This window comes from Chiroxiphia lanceolata, chromosome 3, assembly GCF_009829145.1.
Source record: "Chiroxiphia lanceolata isolate bChiLan1 chromosome 3, bChiLan1.pri, whole genome shotgun sequence".
In the NCBI taxonomy this organism is placed as follows: Eukaryota; Metazoa; Chordata; class Aves; order Passeriformes; family Pipridae; genus Chiroxiphia; species Chiroxiphia lanceolata.
Genome location: NC_045639.1, coordinates 44,776,452 through 44,801,009, shown reverse-complemented (window position 1 = coordinate 44,801,009; position 24,558 = coordinate 44,776,452). Strand labels below are relative to the sequence as shown.

At 39.4% G+C, this 24,558-nt stretch overlaps 1 protein-coding gene across 2 annotated transcripts; it reads right to left on the bottom strand.

The window, feature by feature from the left end:
- Positions 1-316: 316 nt before the first annotated feature.
- RNASET2 (ribonuclease T2) lies at positions 317-22,526 on the bottom strand. 2 transcript variants are annotated; one of them, XM_032684031.1, is made up of 10 exons: positions 22,424-22,526; positions 17,467-17,571; positions 14,969-15,035; positions 10,553-10,608; positions 9,572-9,629; positions 8,709-8,779; positions 4,589-4,702; positions 2,306-2,351; positions 2,019-2,093; positions 317-675 (listed from the first exon to the last, which is right to left on the bottom strand). In XM_032684031.1, exons 2-10 carry the CDS (start codon positions 17,553-17,555, stop codon positions 484-486), a joined length of 768 nt encoding a protein of 255 aa, XP_032539922.1. In that variant the 5' UTR covers positions 17,556-17,571; positions 22,424-22,526; the 3' UTR covers positions 317-483. The 2 variants fall into 2 exon arrangements, with proteins under 2 accessions (XP_032539922.1, XP_032539921.1); XM_032684030.1 differs by lacking the exon at positions 22,424-22,526 and adding an exon at positions 21,714-21,808.
- Between the last annotated feature and the right edge of the window lie 2,032 nt (positions 22,527-24,558).

Genomic DNA, 24,558 nt, shown 5'->3' with positions numbered 1-24,558 from the left:
CAGAGGACAATGTCTCTGTTCTGCACTTCTGGAGAGCAAATTTATGCAAGGCAGCAGGTATTATGTCTGGGAATGGACCTCCAGACAGGTCTCAAAGTTCTTTTTGTTTACAGTATTTTCTTCTCAAGCAATTGTCATCTCATCTCAGAGAGACAATCATCCTTTCAAAACAAAGAATTACATAATTTCCCTGACTCATTGGTAAAAACCAAAAGTGGCTAAAGTGACTTAACTGCAAGAGAAATTAAGTCACAGTTCTCTTTTGAACATTGATTCAAACCATAAGCAGGCAAAAAAAGCCAGACAAAGCTATAAATCAGATTCCAATCCCGTCATGTTGACCATTCTCCTTTAATGGCAAAAGAACTGTGTTTTCCAGCAGAAATCTTCACAGTATGCCTGTGATATGGACAGGGGGTTGTAATATTACAATAATTACAATTTTTTGTTGCTGTTTAAAAAGGTTTTCAAACTCATATGGCTTCATTTGTGATCTTGGACCTCTGAAGGATAATAGGTTGGGAGAGTATCATTGCAGACAGACAACTCCTCAGTTCCAAGCTTCAAGGGAGCCTGCATTGCGTTGGATCCACCCTTCAGTGTTGTGCAGTTTCTTAGTTGCAGTTCTTTCGTGAAGCAGAATTCAATCTGGCCAATTGTCTGTGCTTCTTCACCCTAGAAACATGAGGGATAAGATCAGCTTTATGGGGAGAAGTGCAGAGAAGCTATTCACCTTAATGATGAGCTCTGGTTGAACTCTGTGAATACTGAAGGGTACATAGCAGGACAAGAATTGAAACAAATAAAATTCTCCAAAAGTGAGAAAAGAAACTCAATTTTATAATAGCTTTTACTGAAAAGAATACAAAACCAAGCTGTCAAAAGGAGCAGAAATGTCATTTTTGGACTAAAGAACAGGCTAGGAAGAAAAATGTTGTCCATGAATAAAGCAGGCAGGCACAGCGGCCTCTCATGTGGCAAAAAGATTACATGAATATCCCCCTAAATGCTCAGGTCTAACAAAGTTTATGTGGAAAAAGACTGGTTTTGAAACAACTAAGCAGGACAAAACATATGTATAAGACAAAACTAACCGTGGTGAGGGATTTTTTGTTGTTCGTTTGGGGTAGTGTTGTTGGGTGGGTTTGCTTGTTTTAGGGGGTTTTTTTGTGGTTTTTTTTTTTAAGAAACTTAAGAACAGCAAGGGTGCAATATGTCTCAAACATCAAAGTACCTCCATCCTGCACTTCAGGCATGGACAATGCTGAAACTTTGAAAAGCATTATCTTTAAATAACTGGGACGTACTTTTTAATTTCTCTTACCCATTACCTTCAGCTGTTAAGCACAGGAGACCCAAGCTGTAAATTACTTTCACATAATTGGGGCAGTATCCCAACTGTACTAAAAGCAATGGCAGAACTACAGTGAACAGAGCTAGAAACTGGGCTTGGCATTAGCTCTGTATTTCTTTAACATCAATAGGTGGGTGATATTCAACTAATATTCCTTTGTTGCTTGAAGTAACTCACTCTTCTTGGCTTTAGTAATTTGCTATTAAGCTTTAGCAGGTGGAGTGAAAAGTGCTCAGCTACAGCAACACCTCTAGCATGGTGGTTTCGGTATTCACACAAGAGATGTCTAGGTCTTTTAAGACAAAGAGACCTTTAAAACCCAGTGCTCCCACTTTCTGGGAGTAAAGGTAATAGGTAAAGAATGGACACTTCCTGCAGTAACAATACTTCTGCATTAAGACTGTGGTAACAACAACATAAATTGAACTCAGTGGTGCCAGTGTGTAAGCAATGTTTTTATAAACTCAACTCCAAGAATCAAGCAATATCTAAACTGCAAAGAGATGCATACACAAGGAACACCTAGACCTAAGTTTCACCATACTGAAGATTTTTTTTACTCTGTTTTTGCCTTTTTCTTTTTAATAAAAATGCTTTAAAAATTTTTTTGATTTTTTTCCATTTTGGAAAGTTTAGGGAGTGTTTGTTTGTTTGGGGTTTTTACCTCTTCTGGAGGAAGGCACTGGATCTTGGGCATTACACCATAAAATCTTGTAAGAGCTTCCTTTATGGCAGTCATCTGAAAAATTAAAAAGCTTATAGAGATTAATGTCACAAGTACATCTTCCAACAGCTCCCACACCTGCTAAGCTCACACAAACTTTTAGAAAAAGCACAACCTTAAAAAACAATCCAATTTTAGAAAGATCACTTGTTCTATAGAAATTAGTTGACTCCTGATGAAAAAAAGTGCATGCACATGATTTTGTTTTGTAAAAGATCATCTCTTACCTTGTAATACGAACTGCTTGGCTTTATCCCAGCTTTCAAGAGACAACTGAAACAAAGATAAGACATTTTTCCATGTTTCCTGCAAACATACCTTCATAATCATTAGGTAAACCAGATAATCTTAAGGAGAATTTGGCATTACAGTGATGGGGAGCAAGGGCAACTTGTCTTCCATTCTTTGCCAGGCCTAGGAAAGGTTCCCCTTTTCTAAAGGGCCATTTCCCATCTAACTCAGTAGGGTCAGGAAGAACCCTCTCACCCACCTGAATCTGAGGAGCTGGGATAGCTGAGCCTTCAGGTATCACTAGGGGAAAGGGACTTGCAGAGTGCTCCGTTCAGTGCCAGGTAGGGCATGCAGTTTAATTGCCTCCTTTCCCTTGCCTTGAAACAACTCTGTGTTCCTGCCACCAGGAGGAGACAGAGGCAGACTCGTGAGGCTGCTCTGGGCACTCTGAACACTGGGTGGGCTTGCTGGGGTGGGAGGCACAGAGCACGCTGGGAGAAGGATATGGTGGGTGAATCTGGATCAACATTAATGTCAGGGCAGAAATGATTCCTAACAAATATGTTTTTGAAAAGAAAAGTTGTTCACATAAGAGAAACAAGGTAACACTCAAGAACCTCTAGCCTGGATACCCCTTCTTTTGGATTCAGTCCTGAGAGGAGTCCACATTTCCAGGCTGACAAGACTCAGAACCTAACATGTGATGAGTCTCTGTGTCCCAGCTTCTTCTCTAAGGAGTGGCTATGGTCAGTATCTTGCAGAATTTAATTCATAAGTGCTGATAATGCTCAATCCTTCCAAGGTCAGGTTCAGCACAGGGAAGACTTTACTCAACAGATGAAAGGACAAGCTGTTTTACATAGTCATTTTACACTGGATATAAGGAGGTCAATAAATAGACAATGTTCTGTTAATTCTTACAGAACTCTGCATGATGTCGTCTTTTTAATAATTTGCTTTTAGGAAACAATTTTTTAAATCACTAACATTAAATTTTCTCATTTAAGTATAAATGAAATACAGTGAGAACACTGACAGTCTTCATTCTTTTCAGTAAAGAACATTCAGTAAAGATAACATTAATTATATTAATTTTTACAATGGATAATAAGCTCTGAGCAATTAATTTCAACATGCTTCAGTCTCTATTCTTTTGCAGTGTTGCACATGCTGATGCAGAGTCAAATAAACGGTCACTGTACCATCTGTACATGTTTTAGTCACACCATCACAGCTACTTAGGCAATTGGCTTATCAGACATTATTAATTTTAACACTACATATGACACGCTCTTAAGCACCGTGTCTACAGAAATCTGCTTTTAAAACACACCTACAAAAATGGAGGCAGAAGGGAAGAAAGACTTATTTCCTTTGTGCATATGCAAACTAAATGAGATTTTGGTTAGGAGATTTCTTGGACAAGACACTGACAGAACATAAACAGTATTTTTCCCTTTTGTTGGGTTGTTTTGTTGGGCTTTTTTTAAGGTATGTTTTTAGATACAAAACAATTTCCTCTCTCAGATACTGTCTACTAATACAGATAGACAATCCATGATCAAAAAATTTAAGTCAAACATTCTCCCATCCATACCAAGCACTGACCAGGAAAGAACTCTTTCTGGCATTCACCTGCAGTCAGAATGCATACCTACAGTGCTTGGACAAGCCACAACATTCCCCATCAAGATTTTGAATCTGGAATAACCAGTACTTTGGAACCATGAGGAGGAATCAGTCCCTAGGACAAAGCAAGAGGGTCATATCGGGGTTGTTGGAAAGGACAGGAGAGGGCTACTTGGAGCAGCTGAACACTGCCCTTCAGAACATCCTGTCTTGCTGTCACCTCTCAGCCTTTTCCCAGGATGTTCTGCACAATTTTGCCTGCAGCTTTTCTCTGAGCAGAGCACTGTCTTAAAAACAAGTGTTTGGGCCTCAGTATGAGTCAGAAGTGTGGGCAGCTTCGTCACTTAATTTAGAATTTTACAGGTACCTCAGCTTTTGGTAAAGAGATATAGCCAACACAGCTTCTCAAAAATCTACTGGCTCACACTGTCTACAATGATGCTGTGAAGACAGTGTTGGCTTACCAGACTCTGATATGACCAGAGACATGCTTCTCAGAGTACACAACCCTTCTTCTGAATGTCAATACTAAAAATAATTTACAGTAATTTTCCTTCTGCCATCAGATTTAGACTTTCATTTTAGGCTAGATTTGAAACTTTTAGAAACTGTTTGAAATAAAAGGCAGACCACCGAGTTCATTTATGTACCTGTTGAGATCAACATCCTGGTAGAGTTCTAAGGCTTTACCAAAGTATTTTTTCTGAGAATTGAGGACCTCGAGTGTGGCTGCACAAGTGCCGTGTTTGTCCCACTCATGTTTCCTATAAGATAAAAGCAAAACTTAAATTTTAGAAAATATTATTTGCATATATATATGCTGTGCAAGCTATTCATTATACTTAAATCAAGTATCTGAAAGGCTACACATGTGAAGTAGACACTGCACACATATAAAAAGCAAAACCAAGAAAGATCACTCCCACCATTTCAATTATAGCAACATCCAAATATTTATGAAGTAAATATGTATCATGCTCTTATGATACAGCGATCTCCCAGTGTATTGCAAAGAGATGTTTGGAGGTCAGAATGGCAAGAATTTGCCTAGAAAACAAGTATCTCTAAATGTTTTATGTTTCAGTCGAGACTGAGGTCATTTCATTTGTTCATACTGGAGAAGGGGAGACTGAGGGGAGACCTCATCACAGTCTACAACTTCCTCTTAAGAGGAGGGTCAGACTCTGATCTCTTCTCTCTGGTGACCGGTGACAGGACCTGAGGAAATGGCCTGAAGTGGTGTCAGGGGAAGTTTAGGTTGGATATGAGAAAAAGGTTCTTTGCTGAAACAGTCTCCCCAGGGAAGTGGTCACAGCACCAAGCCTGACATAGTTCAAGAAGCATTTGAATGATTGTGTGACTCTTAGGGATGGTCCTGTGCAGAGCTAAGGGTTGGACTTGATGACCTTTGTGGGTCCCTTCCAATTTGACATATTCTGTGATTCTGTGAGTCTTTTATGTTAAATGCACTTTCAAAGTGCAGATGTACAAAGGAATGAAACTGGTACAACTCAGCTGTGTGGAAAAGAAGACAAACTTCAAAGATATTTTGTTTCCTGTTTTGTACAAGGACAGAGCTCCCCAAAGAACAAAGTCATGCAGATTTGACAAAGTCAGGAGCATATCAGGTGGGTCCAAGGATTGGAGAAACCATCCAGCTTCAACCATCCAGCTTGAAGACTGGCTCATTATTAGGGTAGAAACAAAGAAGGTGTGTAAAACACAGCTACAAGTGCTGCCCACAAAATCTAAAAGACTGGGGACACCCAGCTGTCCTATAGGTTAAACACAGATTCCTTCTTCTATACCATATGTATAAATATAAACCATCCTGAAAGGAATTCTCTTGCTCTAGATATTTTTATTTGGTCCAAAAAATATTAACTACCATATAAGGGATGGTTTCAGTTAATTACTTTTGAGATACAAAGCACATATTAGTCTTTGTCCTATATTAAGGCATTTTATCCTGTCCAATTCAAACTCTTGGATGACAATTTTCACAGTTTGTAAGTTAATAAGGTGAACAGAGATGGGCCATTACCCTTATAGAAGTACCCACAGCCATCCTCAAATCACCAGGAAGATTCCTTACCTCCCCTTTTAAGCCATGGCTGCAGTTAGAGGCAAAGTTAGGAAGAAACGTATTACACAATTACAGCAGTCTTGGGAAAACCCTGATATGATATGCTAAGATATTCAATACCCTTTTTGCTTGTCACTGCTCGTGGCCTTTAGCCAATTAAGATGACTAGTTTACAATAATGAAAATCATGAATAGTCAGTTTACTTTCAGATTCTCATTTCTACTGTAGCAGGTATCATAGAATCACAGAATCAGCCGGGTTGGAAGGGACCTCCGAGATCATCAAGTCCAACCCTTGATCCACTACCGTCATGGTTACTAGACCATGGCACTAAGTGCCACATCCAGTCTCATCTTAAAAACCTCCAGGGATGGAGAATCCACCACTTCCCTGGGCAGCCCATTCCAATGCCTGATTACCCTCTCAGTAAAGAATTTCTTCCTAATATCTAACTTAAGCCTCCCCTGGCACAGCTTAGGACCATGCCCTCTTGTCTTACTGATAGTTGCCTGGGAGAGGACACTAACCCTCACCTGGCTACAGCCTCCTTTCAGGGAGTTGTAGAGAGTGATGAGGTCTCCCCTGAGCCTTCTCTTCTCCAGGCTGAACAACCCCAGCTCCCTCAGCCTCTCCTCATAGGACCCGTGTTCGAGTTCCTTCACCAGCCTTGTTGCTCTTCTCTGGACCTGCTCCAGCACCTCAATATCCTCCCTGAACTGAGGGGCCCAGAACTGGACACAGTACTCCAAGTGTGGCCTCACCAGTGCTGACTACAGTATATACTACAGTTTACACTACAAAGTTGTTTTAGTTCTTTTTTTTTTTTTTTAATTTCTAAGTAAATATAGTATTTTAACTGAAGAGAGATGTACAATGGGCCCTTACTGGCTTTCAGTTGTCTTAAAAGCTTGCATTTACAAAATCTGCAGTTACAGCTTCCAATTACAGGGTATTTGTGACAAGGAGTGAATTACTCTGTCAATCAAAATACTAGTTACAGTGTTAGAACCTGACTTCTGTATTTCTAATTCTATTTCCAGGTATTGAAATAAGTGTTATTTGCTAGCCTTGAACTGAACGGGAAAAAGTTTTGACTGCGCCTGTTCACAGCAGCTGCCTACCAATGTTCATCATGGCCAGGCTTCGCGAACGAAGATTTAGGAAGGCTCTATCCACGTTTGTTACAAGCACACTGGTGGCTAATGAGGCAAATATGAGATAGACACATCCGATTGCAAAAGGCTCAACGTAACTGATCTACTCTGGCTTCAAATTGGGAGGCTTGGAGACACACCATCTATAACGCTGCTGTTTGCTTTGAGAACGCACGCAGGATCACTCTTGAGGAGAAAAGATAACGCAGAAAGAATCGTGTCTTGCAGAATATATCATCTAAGGAGTCTTTCTGCTGTGCCTACCAATGTACTTTGATAATAAAATAAGGACTGGTACGCACATGGTTTTATGAACAGGTAGGTGGTCAGGGCACAGAAGGTGCTAGATTTACAACACATTTTTCTTATTCTAATTCCAGGAACAGTTTGAAGTGGCATAAATCTGTGCTACCACCCAGGAGTCATTCTCTCCCCAGCACAGTGTAAGAAGAGAGGACTGGAGGGAGGAAAAAGTGAGACCACCACTTTTGACAGCTGCAATTTTAGGTTGCCATAAGACACTTCTAGGACTAGTTTAAGACTCTGAGGACAAGTGTCTTCTGTAGAGTAAAGACAACACTAGAAGAATTGCATGTTCCCTTCAAAGCTTTTCCCTAGTGACACAGGGAAGAAGCAGTCATCCAATTAAAAGGAAAACTTACAGGCACTTCTGGTTGAGATGGCTTTAAATGCTATTGCCTCTAGCTATTTGCTCTGCTTCTTATCTGATGTTACCACTTTCACTGTAGATCTGGAAAAACAAATTGCACATCTATACCTTGGCTGGTGCAGCTCATGGCTCAGCAAATTCACTTGCACGGCTGATGATTTTAGTTTAAAACAATGCGCTCGAACCAAAGCCTGTGTAAACTAAAATACACCAATACCACTCTCTGGTCCAAGTGCCTGATTATTCAGAAGCCAAGAGAAAAACAGCAGAAAAGGAAAAGAGTACTGTTGTCAAAGGAGATCAAAATCTCCTTCTCCCTTCCCATGCGTCAAGCAGGTTATCTCTAAATAAATCCCGAGCTCTGATTTTAGGCTGCTAGGAAAGTAAGTAAAAAGAGAGAATTCTGTAGGGATGTGGCTCGGATGATACAGTGCGTTCTATTTTTCTATTTCCTCCTCTGTGAGGAAGCCCAAAAGGAAAGCTCTCTCAAGGCTAGCAACACAGTGAATCTAGCTAGGAAAAGAGACCTGGAAGCTTCTCCTGCAGCTAGCTGTGACATCCCAGAGTGCTACTGCTATTCAGATTTATTGTGTTGACAGCACCTGTTTCTCTTCCCTGGGGACAAAGGGAGGAAACATTTCCTCACTAAGTTTCATTTCTCCAAAACCTCTGCCAGAGCCCTCTCTTCAACAGTTGCATTTTACAAGAAAAAAGATTTATATACTAAATGAGACTGACAAGACACGCTGCCTCCTGGACACTGTTTCTCACACACATCTCACCTGAAGAACTACTCAAATGGATTTTTTATAAAATAATATCCAAAATGTTTTTTAGGTTTGTTTTTTTTTATACTCACCAGAACTGGGTGCGATTCAGAGACGAATGAAGCACATCGGGCCAATAGTGTCTCATGTCTGACATAAGATCCTAAAAAAAAAAATCACAATTAATAAATGCACCTACAGTGTTGAACAGCTATGTCCTACACAATCTACATACACTAATACATTTTTTATAACTGAAGCCTCATCTTTCGACATCCCCAACTGAAACATTTAGTGCAGAAAAAGGTCCTTTTCCCCAGTATTCTGAAAATGCTGTTGTGGGAAACAACAGATTGATACACCTACCTAAATATCTGAATGCACTTATACTGACACACTGCCTCAAAGTAGAGATTTTCCTTCAACTGTCCCTGCAGAAGTTGTTCAAACATGCAGCTTTTCACATTTGTCAGCTCAAATCTCTTATCCCTGTTTACAACATGTGAGTGAAATATGGATTTTTTTAATCAGAAAAAGAACCTAAAAGGACTAATGCCCTAGGAGAAAACACACAGAACACTCTACTCTTAACTCTTTTATTTTCTGAGTTCTGGCTGCACAGTAGAAAATGTAAAGAGAGAACATCAACTGACTGTAATCTCTTTCACAGGTACTGCAGATCCACGGTGTATGTGGATAAGAGGATATGGCTGAATGAGTCAAACCACATGTCCACAAAATCCAAGTAGGCACAGCTGCTAATGATCACAAGCACTGCAACTTCAAGTTGTACCAGAAGCACCTAATGAATTTCTGGAGTCCTTAAAAAAACCCCGTACCTCTCAGCAAACATTAAGAGTGAAATGTTATAAGCCACAGATTTTGCATGTAGGATGTGCAAAAGTAATTGCAGTCAGCTCTGCTTGGTATGTCTGTTTTTGTTTTAAATACATACCTTAATCTCAGTGACATTGAAATGCCATGTCCTATTACAGTCTTCACCTTTGTCAGGCCTGGGGAAGCAAAAAATAAAAAAGTGAAAAAATATGTCTCCTTACTCACTAAATGTAACTAATAGCATTCTATTTTGTATCATTGGCGGGAATTTTAAATATGCAGGATTACAGCTGGAGAATTTACTTAAAAATGCAAGTAACCCATCAGAATCTATATTGAGGATGTTAATTATGACAAAAAGATTCCTCATGACGAAGTTCTTTCTTTGGCCTTCCAGCCCCTCTCATTCCGTGTAAAAGTCAAATTGGTGTGTCAATGATATGGAGGGACCTTGCACATGACGTCACTGGTGGCACTAACAGCACTGACCTCCTGAACTGCTGCACCAGCTGATGCTTCTGCAGTATCACCAAGACCCTCACAGGGAGTCTAGTCATAATGCTGTTCACTTTTCCAGAGGCGTAGCTTAACAAACTTCTGTACTGATTTTTTATGTGTATTTGTCAGGAAAACTTTTGAATTGCTGCCATTGGCACCAATTCCAGCGAGTTGATTCCTTTAAAACAAATTGGTTTTTCCTATACTTTTGCAATACTTGTACTGAGTTAAGACAATTAAAGCCACAAGCAGTCATGAGATATTAACAAATTCTGTGTACTCAGAAAAAAAAAAAGGGTAAACTATATTTCCCTTTCTGGTTGAGAATACTACCAATCTTATAAGGAGATGTATAAATAAAATACTCATGTGGCAAGAGGATTTCAGAAGCTCAGCAAGTCATGAGATACAGAAGTGTATTTCAGTTTTACGTCAAACCACAGGGTTTTGATTTTGTTTCAAGGAATCATAAGAACAGACAGATTAAGACAAAAACAAACAAACAAACAAAAACAAACCAAAACCCCAAGCCACCAAACATGCTGGTACGAGATTTGATTTTTCTTTTCCCAGCTGAAATAAAAACACCCTATGATCATACCACAGTCCATGGATTGTCCAGTACTTTGGAGGGTCCTGACAATCATTAGAAGTCATCTGTAGAAAACAAAAAAACAGAATATTTGTTGTATGTGTCCACTGGTTTAGAGGAAAAACAAAAATCTCATTCACTGATGGTCCAAGGTTCTAGTGAGATATGAGAACTCTTACTATATAACTTTTACATATAAGAAACTGGTGCACCCCAGTTACTTGAAGCTGTCATAGATTATGCCACTTAGCAGAGATCAACTGGCATGAAAATTTTGAAGCAGATCAAGTGAATACCAGGAGATATACTGAACACACAGAAAACAAAGGACAGTTCTGAGGTAATAGAGAATAGTCTGATCCATGCTAAATTAATGGAGCTTTATCTGCATTTATCATATTCCAGGTGGCAGCTCCCTGTATCTTTCTTATCACCAGATCTTTTCAAGAAGTGCAGAGCCATTAAAATAAAATCTACCAAAATAAAATACATTAGACAAGACAAAACCTTCTTTAAGCATTCAGGATTAGTTTTATTTTTATATTAGGAGGAAAAAATACAACAAAGAGATTAAATAGGTTGTTTATTCCTAGTAAAATGGTTAGAATTTATTTTTTAAGTATTTTGACTTGAGGGACAAGAGAATAGAGAGAAGAGGAAAGACTATAGTCATTCCTACAAAACCGAACAAACAAAAAGCCCCCAATCAAAACAGTTGATAATATATGAGAAATAGCCTACACATTAACTATTGTTTAGAGCAGAGACATATTCCTGAACAAAACAAAACAAAAAAATTCAAATTTCAAACATCATAAAATACCATTACTGTATTTTCCCTGATTATTCTGCTTAGTAATTATGGCTCTTTTTGGTAAACATTTTCTGCCATTAACTAACAACCTCCTCAGAGTTTCTTTCCCCATAATAATAGGTTTCCTTTTTGGCTCTGCATCCTGTCTTAATTATGCCACAATGCCTTTTATGAGATGCCAGAGAAAGAGCAGAGTGCAGTGAAGAGCAAAGACAGGCCTGTAATTTCACTAATTGCCTTCCACATGCCAGAGGCCAGTGGCAGCAAATATGCAAGCTCTGCAAGACTGTCTTGTTCTGTGTCCATTTCTTTCCTCTCCTCTCTTGCCACCAACAACAGAAGCAATTAAACCCAGCAAGAGCTTTTTTTCCTGAAAGAAGTATTTTGAACAAACACATACTGCAAACTCCTAAACAATATTGCTCCTGTCATGACACAAGCTTTGTGGAGCTGAAAGAGTTTGGCTATCTAGCCCAAAATACAGCACATTAATAGCCAGTGGCCTGCTCAGCTGAGAGTGGCAACAAGAACAGTTCAATTGTGCTCCTTATCCAATCTAACTGCCTTTCTCAGGTCTTCCATGCTAATGGAAAACTCAGAGTATTTTAATTTTGGAATTAGTTCTCCCCTATTCAGGCACTCATTAGCAGTTTCTTCAACACATTTCATCAGGCTCTTGGTGTTACCCTGTGTGTTGGCAGAACTCAGTGGTCAATGCAACCTAAAACACATTAGTTCATGCCTCACATGCTTTGGCCAGCTTCATTCATCCTTCTTGATAATTCTAGCCTTAGTATTTTTCCAATGTTAATTTTAAATCAGTATCATAAATCAAGCAAATGCTAGTCTGAAAAGCTGGCTACCACTGCCTGCTTCTGCAAAAACACTTCTTGGCAGCCTTCCTGTTTATCATGGACTGATTGCTGGAGGATTAATTCAAACTCAGGCAACTGTTGACTTGAAACAAGGGCACAAATATGTATTTTCATGGAGATATTGGACCCCAGAAAGCCTTATATATTTAGATTAATTTGAAAAAGGAACATTGTTTTCTCCTGTTTTAAAGTAGTATGATAATCAAAAAAATGCAAATTAACTATACACGATCTACAAAACTGAGAAAAGTGCCAGTAAGACTTTAAAGCACCCACCATGCTGAGAGGGAATGTTGCAGCAGAGAGCTTAGACTATTTGTAACAGCAAGACATTGCACAAACAGCATGTGCCAGAAGCGTGGAAGCTTTTTTCACCTCTGAAATGCCAAAAAGTGAAAACCCATCAAACTGTCACTGAAGTGTTACCTGTTGAGCTGCCCCAGCTACAAGTCCCTTGGTACAGAACCTTGTACAGACAACAGAGTAGTGCTACTGGATCACGTGGATACACCAAGTTTAAATAAAAAGTAAGCTTCTGGGAAGTGAAATATTTAATCCTGCTCTCCCTTCCAACCACCCTGCTTAACTAAGCCATCTGTTTAATGAAGATAAATTTTAAGTGTGGTTTTGTAATGATACATCACAACTGCTATGAAAAATCCTTGCTTTTGAAACTGTGGAGAGAGCTTACCTCTTCAATTTCTCTCCCCCAAAGAGTGTGTAATTATTCCCCTTCCTCCTTGTCCCCACCCCCAGGGGTAAAACAAACCAACGAATGAACCTAAGGTTGCTGAAAAAATTTAGGAGGAGGGAAATAAAACAAATTTACTTCTTGTTGAACACATTTCTAGCACAAGCTGATAAGCTAAAACCTTTCATGTGTTTATCCTCTAAGTACACAGTATGTAAGAAAGAGTCTATAATCAGATTCCTTTATACAGGAAGCATAAACTAATAAGTACTTTCAGAAAGGAGTGTCTCAAAAGTTTTTTACATAAATGCTATGAGTTTTGCTTCACATAGCTATTTTTCCTTTCAACTTCATGTCAACAGTTTTAATATGAAGAATAACAGTAAAAATATTTACTCCCTGAAACAAAACAGTTATCATATATAAATACACCAAACATGCAGAAGGATCTACATTCCTAAAAAAAAAAAATAAAAGCCCACAGCTGGATTTAGGAACTGCTTTTATGTAACAAAAAGAAAGCTGTTATGGGACTACAGCTGAGATTCTTCATAAGACTCAGTGACGTGAAACTGGGAAAAAAACTCACAATTATTTTAATTTCACTTTTTCTTCACTTCTTTGAATGGTTCTGTTTACCTCTTACTACAGAAGATCATAAGGAATCAACCAAGTGGAAGAATGCCTACACTTTCTGATGCTCAATATCTTTAATTATTGATTATAAATTCACTGGAAGGTTATAAACGTTATTTGTCATTTTACCAATAGCACCACCCAGGAATTAAGAGGAGTAGCCAGCATAAATATACAGTGGGAAAACTGGTTGGTAGAGGTTTGATTCGTTGGTTGGTTTGTGTCTTAATTTGATTTTCTTTAATTGTTCGCATCTCATTCATGTAAGCAAGGGTTTGCACTGCTACTGACTGAACACCCACTTGTGCCAGGCACTATAAACTCTTGGACACATCTCTGTAAAAATGATGTTTAATCAGTGGAAAATTAGACACATATTGCATCAAATCGGTCCTTATTTCCCCTCAAAAACAGGCAAGCAAAAAATAAAAAGAACACTGGTCTTGGTCCTTGGCCTCAATCAGTCATGCACATCTGAGTTTTGTTGCTGATACTTGCCCGCCACATTTAAGTAATGTAAAGTACATCTACTTTTCCTCAGATATTTGGCAGCTTGTGACTTTTGCTGCTACTGCTTTCGTATGTATTTCCAGAAATAGGAATGAGAAACAAAAAAGTACCACAAAAAAATAAGACTCTATTATAGTAATAAGCTGAAGATACCTTTTTGGCTCAAGAGACATTTGTCTGAAACTGAAGCACCTCCATTATCCACAAAGTTCATTATCGTTGTGTCATTTACTGTGATCAGTGAATCTGATCATGTCTTTCATTTAGAAGTATTGCATATTTTTAACTTTGCTGTATGAGAAGAGGCCTCTGAGTATTTCCAGCACAGGAAAAGTGTTCTACTTATCAGATAGTAATAGGCATTTAATAGCAGAAGGGACTCAAGTAGTTGACCTCTTAGCAGTGCTTTTGACAGACATATTTTGGAGGGTTGAGTTCATTTTTGCTTCCCACCCCTCACATACAGAGGAATCAATATTTGATGACATCATTGACATACTGGAGCCTGCACTACAAAGGTAAAAAACTTATTGTGCAGCAGACAGTTCATGTACTGATGTTGTCTTCAGTCAAACAAGGCAGGCAAGTCTTCTTACAGTCTGGTGAAAATCTGGGATTAACTTTATGACTAACAAATTATTTAACAAGCTTTGCGTGCAGAATGTCCTACACTCACTACTGTATCTGTAACGCACCACAACCTTGTCCTGTTTAGAGTTGCTCTGGAGTGCAGGGGAAGTAGCAAGAGTTACATCAAGATCAGCCAAAGCCTTTATAAAGATATAAGGGCAAAACCAAGATTAAATGCTTAATGGCCTTTATTCATTCCATTTTCGCACATTTATTGGCCAAGGCTACCTTTGTTAGGATAAAAGAGAATAAACTACAAAAAATCTCACCTTACATACAGTCACTGGCCAATGATGAGCAAGATAAAGCTTTTTCCAAGTATGAGGGTGGCTGTCACTGGAGAAAGATAAATTTATTCTTCCTCAAGCATTTTAAAAAGAACTTCAAACTAACAAAGCACAGAGAAACATTATAACTAAAAACCTGCTAATACCCCCCCATTGTTAAACAAATTCTCCTTCTGGCACTCTATGTCCATATGCTTTCCATTTCCTAAATATAGAAGAAATACATTGTTCTGTTTTATATTTAGGAGAGCACTTATTGGCACACTTTTACAACAATAATTAATACCTTCTAAAAAAGGTGTCTTTTTTAAGGATGTTAAGAATCTTCTAGTTCTTCTTGATAAGCATATTATCCGGGGGAAAAAAGTATACAGCCTTCTTGGAACTGTAACTACTCTTCTAGAAAAGAAAGATTACAACCAACCACAAACAATGCAGTTGACACTACAGGAGATACAACTGGGTCTTGTGTCTCCCAACTTTTAGATTAAAAAAAATCAAAAAAAAACCAGAATAAAAGGTAAAGTACAAACCATAAATCTCAAAAATGTTGACTTTCTCAGTTTATAGAGACTTAATTCAAACAGTACCTCTTTTAAATGCTTACTAAAAATTAAGTAATTTTTCAACATTTAACAAATGATCAAACCATGACAAAGTCTTAAGGTTAGGCTGCCTGAGGAAGAACCAAAGGAGTACTGTGTATTTTACAAGAGCATATCTGTTTCAAAACCTCTTAGAATAAGAGATCTATAACTCACAGAGGCACCAGTCTTATCTGATTCCTATGCAGAGGTAAAAAAAAAAAAACCTTCAAAAATTTGTTCAAAAAGTGTTAGAAGCCTGTATCATAACACTTCTACAGAGGTATTTTCCAACTGTTTGGAGCAGACTTATTCTGGTTAAACTAGAAGTAAATAAAAAGCCTGTTGCATCAGACACTAGAGCAAATTTAGTTATTAGTTATTTAGTTATTAAGCAACCACACAAAGTGATTAAACAGCAAATGGGAAAAAATCAACAGAACTGTAAATTGTTCAAACTGACAGCATTATGTGCAGAACTGTCAAAATAAATTGTTATTCTCTGGAAGCTAATAGTCACATGTCTGTCATCAGTTCTTGCCAGAGGTTATACTACAAAAAAAAAAAAAAAAGGAGGAGGTTACTTCTTAACCTGAAAAAGTAGGGAGCATCCTGTGTTCCATCACTTCTCAATTTTTTTCCTCTGGTTTTTCTATTTTGCAATGGACACATTTTCTCTTAAGCATTCACATGTATTTACGTTTTTTAATTTAGGAGAATACCTCTGACCAGGCAGAGCCACAACGAAAACTATTAACACTTCTCTCTGGGTCTTTACTGTTGCTGTGCAAACTTGAATAGAGGAATTCCTCTATATTGCAGAGCAGTTTGTTTCCTTGCTCAAAAAAAATCCTTCCTTAGGAAAGATCTTTCATCTGTCCTTGAAATAGCAGCTGAACTTCTGCAATGTTATTCATGCCAGAACAAGTTGTCCTAGAACACACATTTTGGCTAAGGATAGGTCAGAAAATTGTACTTATTAAACAAAGCAAGTTTTAGAAACTTAAGCTCAGAACTGGAATCCAAGGAAAGCCATTTTCAATACCTATCCAGCTTCAGAGGTATTTCCCTTTCTTTTGACCCGAGTTATCCTGCTCTGTGCAGCTCAGGAACGTGCTTCTAGAACTGCTCCTGTCGCCAAGATGCCAAGCCACAGCCTAAGCCCAGGGGATTCAGGAAACAGCAGCACAGTGTCTAATCACGGGCAATCAGGGGCAATGCAGCTATTATATGAAGTTCAGCACTGACCTAGGCACCCTTATGCATTCTTTTGCCAAAGCTTTGAAAAGAAGGCGAAAAGTTTATTTCCTCATATAATGCAGTAGGAATTTGAGCTTTTACCATAGAAGGGTGTGATTTGTGGTGTGGCCCACCAGTACTGAAACTCAGATTTTGCTAAGTGCAGCAACCACCAAAAGGCTGTGCAGCATTGATCCAGCCCCAGTTGGGATGCCATATGAAAAGGAATTTTAAATTACCGGAACAGAGAAATGAGCAAGGAAGAAAAAAAGATATATAATGAAACAGTTCATGCCATAGGGATGATTACAGTTTTTTTGTTATAGGTTTCAAAATTATTTCCGATTTTTGCCATTACTACACCACAAGTCTAAATGACTTGTTTAAAACAAGATTGCACAAGTTTTAAGTGCAACAAATGTAATTTAAGTTTCCCTCTTTTTTCATGCTGGCACATTAATAAAAGTAAAGGTTTTCTTAGGCATGATCCCTACTCCTCCACTTAATGCAGACGCCTCATTTTAACAGTCACTTAGCAGAAGAATAATGCATCAGAAATAGTACATAATAAGAAAGTTTACCTCATTAGAAGTTAAACTATTCTGATCTGCACTTAAGAATGAGCTGTCAGACACTGCTTTTTAAAGCATAACTTACCTTTGAGTGAATTTATCTGAAGTACACCAACAACATAGTGCCATAGAAAACCAACCCAGAATCCAACAGTGCAGCTTTGTAGGTTTCATTTTGTTTATCAGACAGCTGTAAAAAGGTGTTAAAAGAAGAAATCTGTTACTTATCCAATGCACTTACAAGTCAAAATGCAGAAAAACACTACTATCTCAGAAACACCAGGCAACAGGGTAACTCTAGGCTAGATTTACAACCGTGGGTAAAATGAGGATCTCACAGATTCACACAGAGCCATAGAATATGCCAAGTTGGAAGGAACCCACAAGGATCATCGAGTCCAACTCCTGCACAGGATCACCAAGAGTCACACCATGTGCCTGAGGGTATCTCTTTGAAGGTTGTGCCTGATTCCCCAGCTTGTATGCTAATTTTCATAAACTGATGGCATCAAGGTTGAGATCATAATTTCTTTTTTTTTCCCTTACTTGCACACAGTGCCAATAGAGCCACCTTCCAATAAACAGAAATACATAAATCTTTTACACAACTGCATTTTAATTTAAGACTCTACTTGTGGTCAGCTTAAATGCCTGAAGTGATTCATTAAAGAAATTTTGAACTTAATATTGAATATTCATGTTGGATTGAAAAAGGTTGATCTTAGAAACATATAGGAAGCCAAAGATGATGTCCAAATTCTCTCCAAATGCCAGCTGACTACTAAACTGGTATTAAAAAAAACTGCTGCTAAACTAGATTAGTTTCTATTCTTGTTATAAATCTGACACAGCCTCTATGAAACCATGCACAATTTGCCTACTAATGGACCTTAAAAATCAGGAGGTAAAAAAAAAAAATCAACTTAACCTTCACCAGTAGAAGGACTTTCACTTGGCACAGGTCAAAAAACCCCAACCATCTCCTGCATCTGCCAGATACTTCACAGCATTTCCAATGCTACCTCCTAGAAACAGATGTGCATGTGTGTATTTACATGCAATTATTAAAGACTAATACATCTGTTTTAGAACAAGCAGCAGTCACAAGTACTGAGGCCATGTTGCTGAGAACACAGCTGCATTGGGCAGGGCACGTCTCAAGGATGAAGGACCACCGCCTCCCTAAGATCTTGCTTTATGGTGAACTTGCCACTGGTTGCTGCAAGAGAGGAGCCCTGAAGAGAAGATACAAGGACTCCCTGAAACAACATCTCAGCCTTGGCCATACTGATCAACATAACTGGTCTACTCTGGCCTCCAACTGTGAGGCCTGGAGACACACCATCTATAACGCTGTGGATGCTTTTGAGAACGCACGCAGGATCACCCTTGAGGAGAAAAGACAACGCAGAAAGAATCGTGTCTTGCAGAATATACCACCTAAGGAGTCTTTCTGCTGTGCCTTTTGCAATCGAACATGCCTGTCTCGTACTGGCCTTTTTAGCCACCAGCACGCTTGCGACAAACGTGGGTAGAGACCTTTCCCAAATCTTCGTTCGCAAAGCCCAGCCATGATGATGATTAAAGCCTCACCAAATCTACTTTCCAACCTTCTCAAAACAAGAACCTTAAAATAAAGCACTACAAGACACTGCATGTAATCTAGGTGACCCTTCTAAGACCACTCACTACACAAGTCATATTCTTTTTTCTATGAAAGTTTTTTTAATTCATCCATATAATAGTCAAATAAAGCCTGTTTTGACACCAGTAAAGACATTGCCGATTCAGCCATTAAAGTTAACTTAAGAAAACTCAGTGTAATTCTGACCCACAGCTCATTATAAACAAGAGTCCATTTTCTCACCGTTATTGCATGGCTCTGGACCCAGCTTGCAGGCCCCTCACAAGCCCCACCCTGCAGTTCCTCAAAAGTCATGGCTGAGCTGAAATCAGTGAGGCAGCCTCCCAGCTTGCAAAATGTGTGGAGATTTCAAAAGTCCGTGAGGGGTTTGGGCAACAAGGAATAACGACTAACAAGCTAAATTTATCAGCAGGTTTTGCTAAATTGTGAAGAAACTAACACTTTTTAAGACATTCTTCTATTTCATGTATTAATGCCTCTCTAATTTGTAATGAATACATTATCTAGGTACTTAGCCTAATAGAAGATATTAGAAGATAAATATTAGTTTCCAACTGTTAATTTTCTGATCATTTGCTTTGTAGAGAAAAGCAATCAATAATATAGAACTGATCTTTATCAAAAGCTCACCGAAGCAAGACATATATGTTGTATTAAAGAAATTTATATACTCACACAGTGTATAAAAAAAAGTCGCAAATAAGTAATTAATTGCTGTGTATCCAATTTCCCCAAGAGTTCTGCATTTTAAGCGATCTCCACTCACATCACTTGAGCCGCAGGAATTAATGACGTGAGATTCTCCCTTATAGACCTGTTAATGATTTCATCTACTATTACTTTTGACCGAAAACCAACCAAGCAAGACTACATTTCTGCATGATAAATTATGTACCCAAGATAAAACACTGAGAGATGTAAGGAGTGTAAGATTTGGTGAGATTCATGTAAGATTCTGCCCTACCTATAAAAAGCAGACAGTACCACTTAACAGACAGTAATGCCACACATCACCAAAAAAGGCTGCATTGTACATAGGTGTGGAAACACCTTAAGGAAATAATTATGAAAGCAAAATAAACCAGCAAGCATTATGCCATTTCTTTTGCAAACTGGTATGAGTTAAGTTGGCAGGCAGGCAGAAACTTTTTTTCCAGTGACTAAGTTGAAAAAAGTATCAAGCCAACTACCCTTCTTTCTCATAGGACTCTTACGCTAGATCAAAAAACGACCTGGAACAAACGGGGCTTCAAAAAATGCTGCTATCAGAACAGTGGAATGTGTTGATTTATTCTGCATATTGCTTTGCACCCTGCAGCCAGAACATAGGGACTACAGAGACAGTGAGCAAAGCTGAAAGCCCCAACCTCTAACTTTTACTTTTTTCTCCACTGATAAGCAATAAACTCTAACGTTTTAGCTCGGAAGACAATACTGCAGCTACCACAACTATCATGACAAACTGAATGATTTACTCAAGCTGACCTTTTACTGGACTGTGACATTGATGGTGAAAGGTGAAAAGTGCATCAATCTCACCTGAAAGGCACCCAAATGATGCACATTTGAGGAAATATACATCCAAATTAAAACTATCTTAACAGCTAAGCTGTATGAAGCACATCCGTTTTTAATAAAAAATGCTTCTGTTTGCTAAAAATTGCACTAGGTTACTAATTGCACAAACACAAGAAAGAATCGATTTAACAACTCTTACACCAATTCCTCTCTAATAAGAAACTGGGATTTCATATATGAAAGTTAAAAAAAAGTCATGATGTTCCAAAAGACTTCATAATGAAGAAAACTTAGAACTTCAAAATGAAACCTGCACACATACAAAAAATTTGAAACTAGGCTACCAAATCATGTTCATTATGGATAAAATTCCAAAGAGTAAGAATAGCTATGGGATGACACTTGGTTTACTGTACCTGGAATAGGAATGCACAAAACATCTCTGTGTGTCTTAGCAAATCAGTCAGGATAAGGTCACTTTCAGCTATGTTAGCATTGTTCCATGCTGTTATCAAAGTTATCTGCCCAGACTTATAGAAGACTAGAGTGAACTTGTAATAAATAGTGAGGAAATCTTTCTTTAACACATTCACCACAGTTTGAATTCTAATATACCATCTTGAGGGGACTACTGACATAGCACATGCTTTTTTGGGACACTAGCAATTGGTCACCTATATTCTACTCCCGTATTGTCTTTTTTTGCTTTTAGCGATTATTTTGACTAATAAACCCCAGATTTATACAAAATTTCCAGCTCTACACTTTAATTCAGCACATAGAACCAGAATAGAGAAGAGACTGCAGAAGAGCACTCAAGCATTAGCAGAGGACTCCCATGGCTATCAGATAGCACAGACGCTGCTAAATGTTGACAACAATGTCCACAGTAAGACCTAGGACAGCTAGCCTAGAATCTAAAGGCCCAAAAATGAACACCCAAGGTTTTGGTCGCATCCCACACAAGGCAACGCGCACTGCCTCTGCCACAACGAGTTAGACAAGCCGAGTAACAACACCGTATACCAGAAGCATTAATTTAATTAATAACAATGCTCTTAGCTCCAGCAAGTTTTACTTCCACAGTCGACTTCGAGCTAACCATTCATCCCAGGCAGGAGTGATAGCCTCAGTAACTACAAGAAGCACTTTAAGGAAGCAATACTCACGTCCACTGCCACAGCAAGCTTTTTAGCATTACTTCCTCGCTACTTTTCTTGCAAAGTACGATTCAAGGCAGAGCTCGAGCCGCAGTGGCTTTAGTGGCTGGCTTCCTGGGGAAGTCCCGAGGGCGGCGCCAGCTCGCCTCCCTCGCACACCGACACACTGCTCTGCTCTGGGCACTGATACGAGATGTAACTTCCCGACACCATAAGCGCTTGCTGTGGATCATTACAGAGGCGTTTTCTCAAATTGTAAGAAATGCAAATCACCCGAGCACCGGTAGCCGGGATGCCTGCAAACGACGGGTGCATGCCAAAGCTAATGCCAAGTGTAAAAAGAACTATTAACAGTCTTCCCAGCTCTGAGAAATGCTACCATGACTTTGGCTGACTTCCGATGTGCTACACAGGGAATTTAAGGCATAAAAACCTAAACCTAACACGATTTGAGCCCGTTCCAGGCCTGCAAGTCCCACCTAACTTCGCGCAAGTAAGAATCTCACTGGCTTCTACAGACACACCTCGGGCGGGCCGAACACAACCTGCTCCTGCCCGGCTGCTGCCACGGCCACGCAGCCCCACGGCGGGCAGGGGACGGGAAGAGGGAGCAGCAGGGAGACTCTCAAATCCGACCTTCGCTGCCTCGCGTTCAGACCTCACCCCACCTCAGCCCCCGCTGCGTGGCCCTGCCCGGAGCCCCCCCCTGCGCGCGTTACCTTCCACCCGCTGCTCCTGCCCTGCCCTGCCCGCCTGAACCGCCCGGGCCTCTCTGCGGGCCGCGCACAGCCCCGCCCCCGAGGCGGGCGGGAGGGCGGAGGGAGCGGCACCTCCCTCCGCCACAGCGGCGGCTCCCTGCGGCCTGAGCGGGGATTGCCAGCTGCTCCAGACCCCCAGCCTGAGCGCTCGGGGGACGGTGGCATTCCCGCGGCATCCTCGTGGCCAGCCGGGCGCCCCGGCGAGCGGGTCCATGTGAGCGCGGGCAAGGCAGGAGCGCCGGAGGGCTGCGGAAGACAGAATTGGTGTGCGTGGTTTTGCTGGTTTGGTTGGTTCTTCTTTAGCATATTCTAGGCTTTAACTGTAATTGGTTTCCTACTGAGAATTTGTGCGGCACAGAGGTCTTCGAGAGTGCAACGAGGACTCTACTGACTAACGCAAGCCCAGTAAGGGGAACAGAGAAATGCTGACACGGGTGTCTGTGGCGCGCTTCTCCAAAATAGTGAGGGAAGTCTGAAAAGCTAACACTCGTGTTTGGAAACAGTAGCAAGTTTCTGAGGAAGGAGCCCCAAGGGATGAGTCACAAATGTTCCAGGCAGGACTTGATTTACTGTTTTCTCAGCGGTATTGTAAACTATGAAACATATTCTCGCCTCTCTTTCTCTGCCAATGTGTGAATCATAAATAAAAAGCGTGATTGTTAATCAACTTGTGTAGTTTTGGACTAGGGGGGATATGTCACAGCCATCCTCTATTAATGCACTTGAGAAATATGTGGGCAGATCTGCTTCCACAAGCAAAACAACATTTGTTTTAAACAGATTAATTACAGTCTTTGTAATAAGATCTCTGTTCAAAGTCTCAGGCTGATTCACTGGTAAATTTTTTTAATTATGTTTACACATTTACACCGTAAGAAGAAGGATGAGGCAAAAATAATCTCTTTGCCCACCTTTCTGTGCAAACATGAAAATGTTGTGCTGGATGGAATGAGTGATCCATCTGCTGTTGTCTCTGACAGTGTCTAATAGGTATCAAAAGCTTCAGAAATTTTGTTGAAGAGTTAAAAATAGCGAAGCTTTCCAGATCCTTGTATGCAGCACTGCTCTTCCTGCTGCTGAGGACATTACAGTTCCATCTGAAGTCTTTGTCACTACCCATGAAGAGTCAGTAGATAAGGACACTCAGCCTGATTTTATCTTTGCAGACTGGAGGTGAAAAGAGTGGGCTGTACTGCACAATCATTCTAGCTTGCAAGGTCTTGGACTCCAGTGTTAATTGTGTTTCAAAGTGTGATAGGGAGTTGCTCTCTGAGGTTGCCAAATTAACACTGCATTTGGTGAAAACTAAGCCCAAAGACAAGTTTCCCATTAATGTGGTTTCAGAGAGAGATCCAAAGCTACGCTAAAATACTGTATGCTCTTAAGGTATTAGGACAAGGAAACGATATTTTTATGTCACAATATCATGAAATAGTGCACGTGTTATTAAAGAGAATGTTTTTGAGAGGTATGAGAAAGACGATGGAAAGCTGTTTTGGACAACTGTCTCCTCAAGACTTTCCATTTAATATTCATTTGTGCACTATGATCTTTTATTTCTTTATTGGCTTATCTCCTGATGGCTATTAACAATCATGATGCTGTGACTAGAAGGTGGTGGAAAAAATGAGGAAATGTCAGAATATTTGAAAAGTTTCTTTTAAATTTCATGAAAATAACATTTTCCTCAAAAAAATTCTCAACAAATGTAGTAGTATTCTAGATTTCTGTATGTTTATATGCTGAAATGTGTGGCCTTGAAATACACCCAAACAACCCAAAATGAGGTTGGCATGATTCATCTTTCTTAAAGATTTTATATTAAACCCTTCAGAAGAATACATTTTTCCACCTTTCAGCGGTTTACATTTAGATTAGGGTTTAAGAATCCAGATAGAGACTTTCAAATTTTGTCTCCCTGACACAATGTGTTGTTTTGCTTTGATTATTTCCATTGCACAAATAGAACAAACAAATCCAGTTAGACTTTTTTCCTAAAAGTGTGTTAAGAAAACATTTACGATACTCTGAGCAGATACACACATTTCAAAATATATGTATAATCTCATGTCCTAATTTTAAATCAATAGATTTAG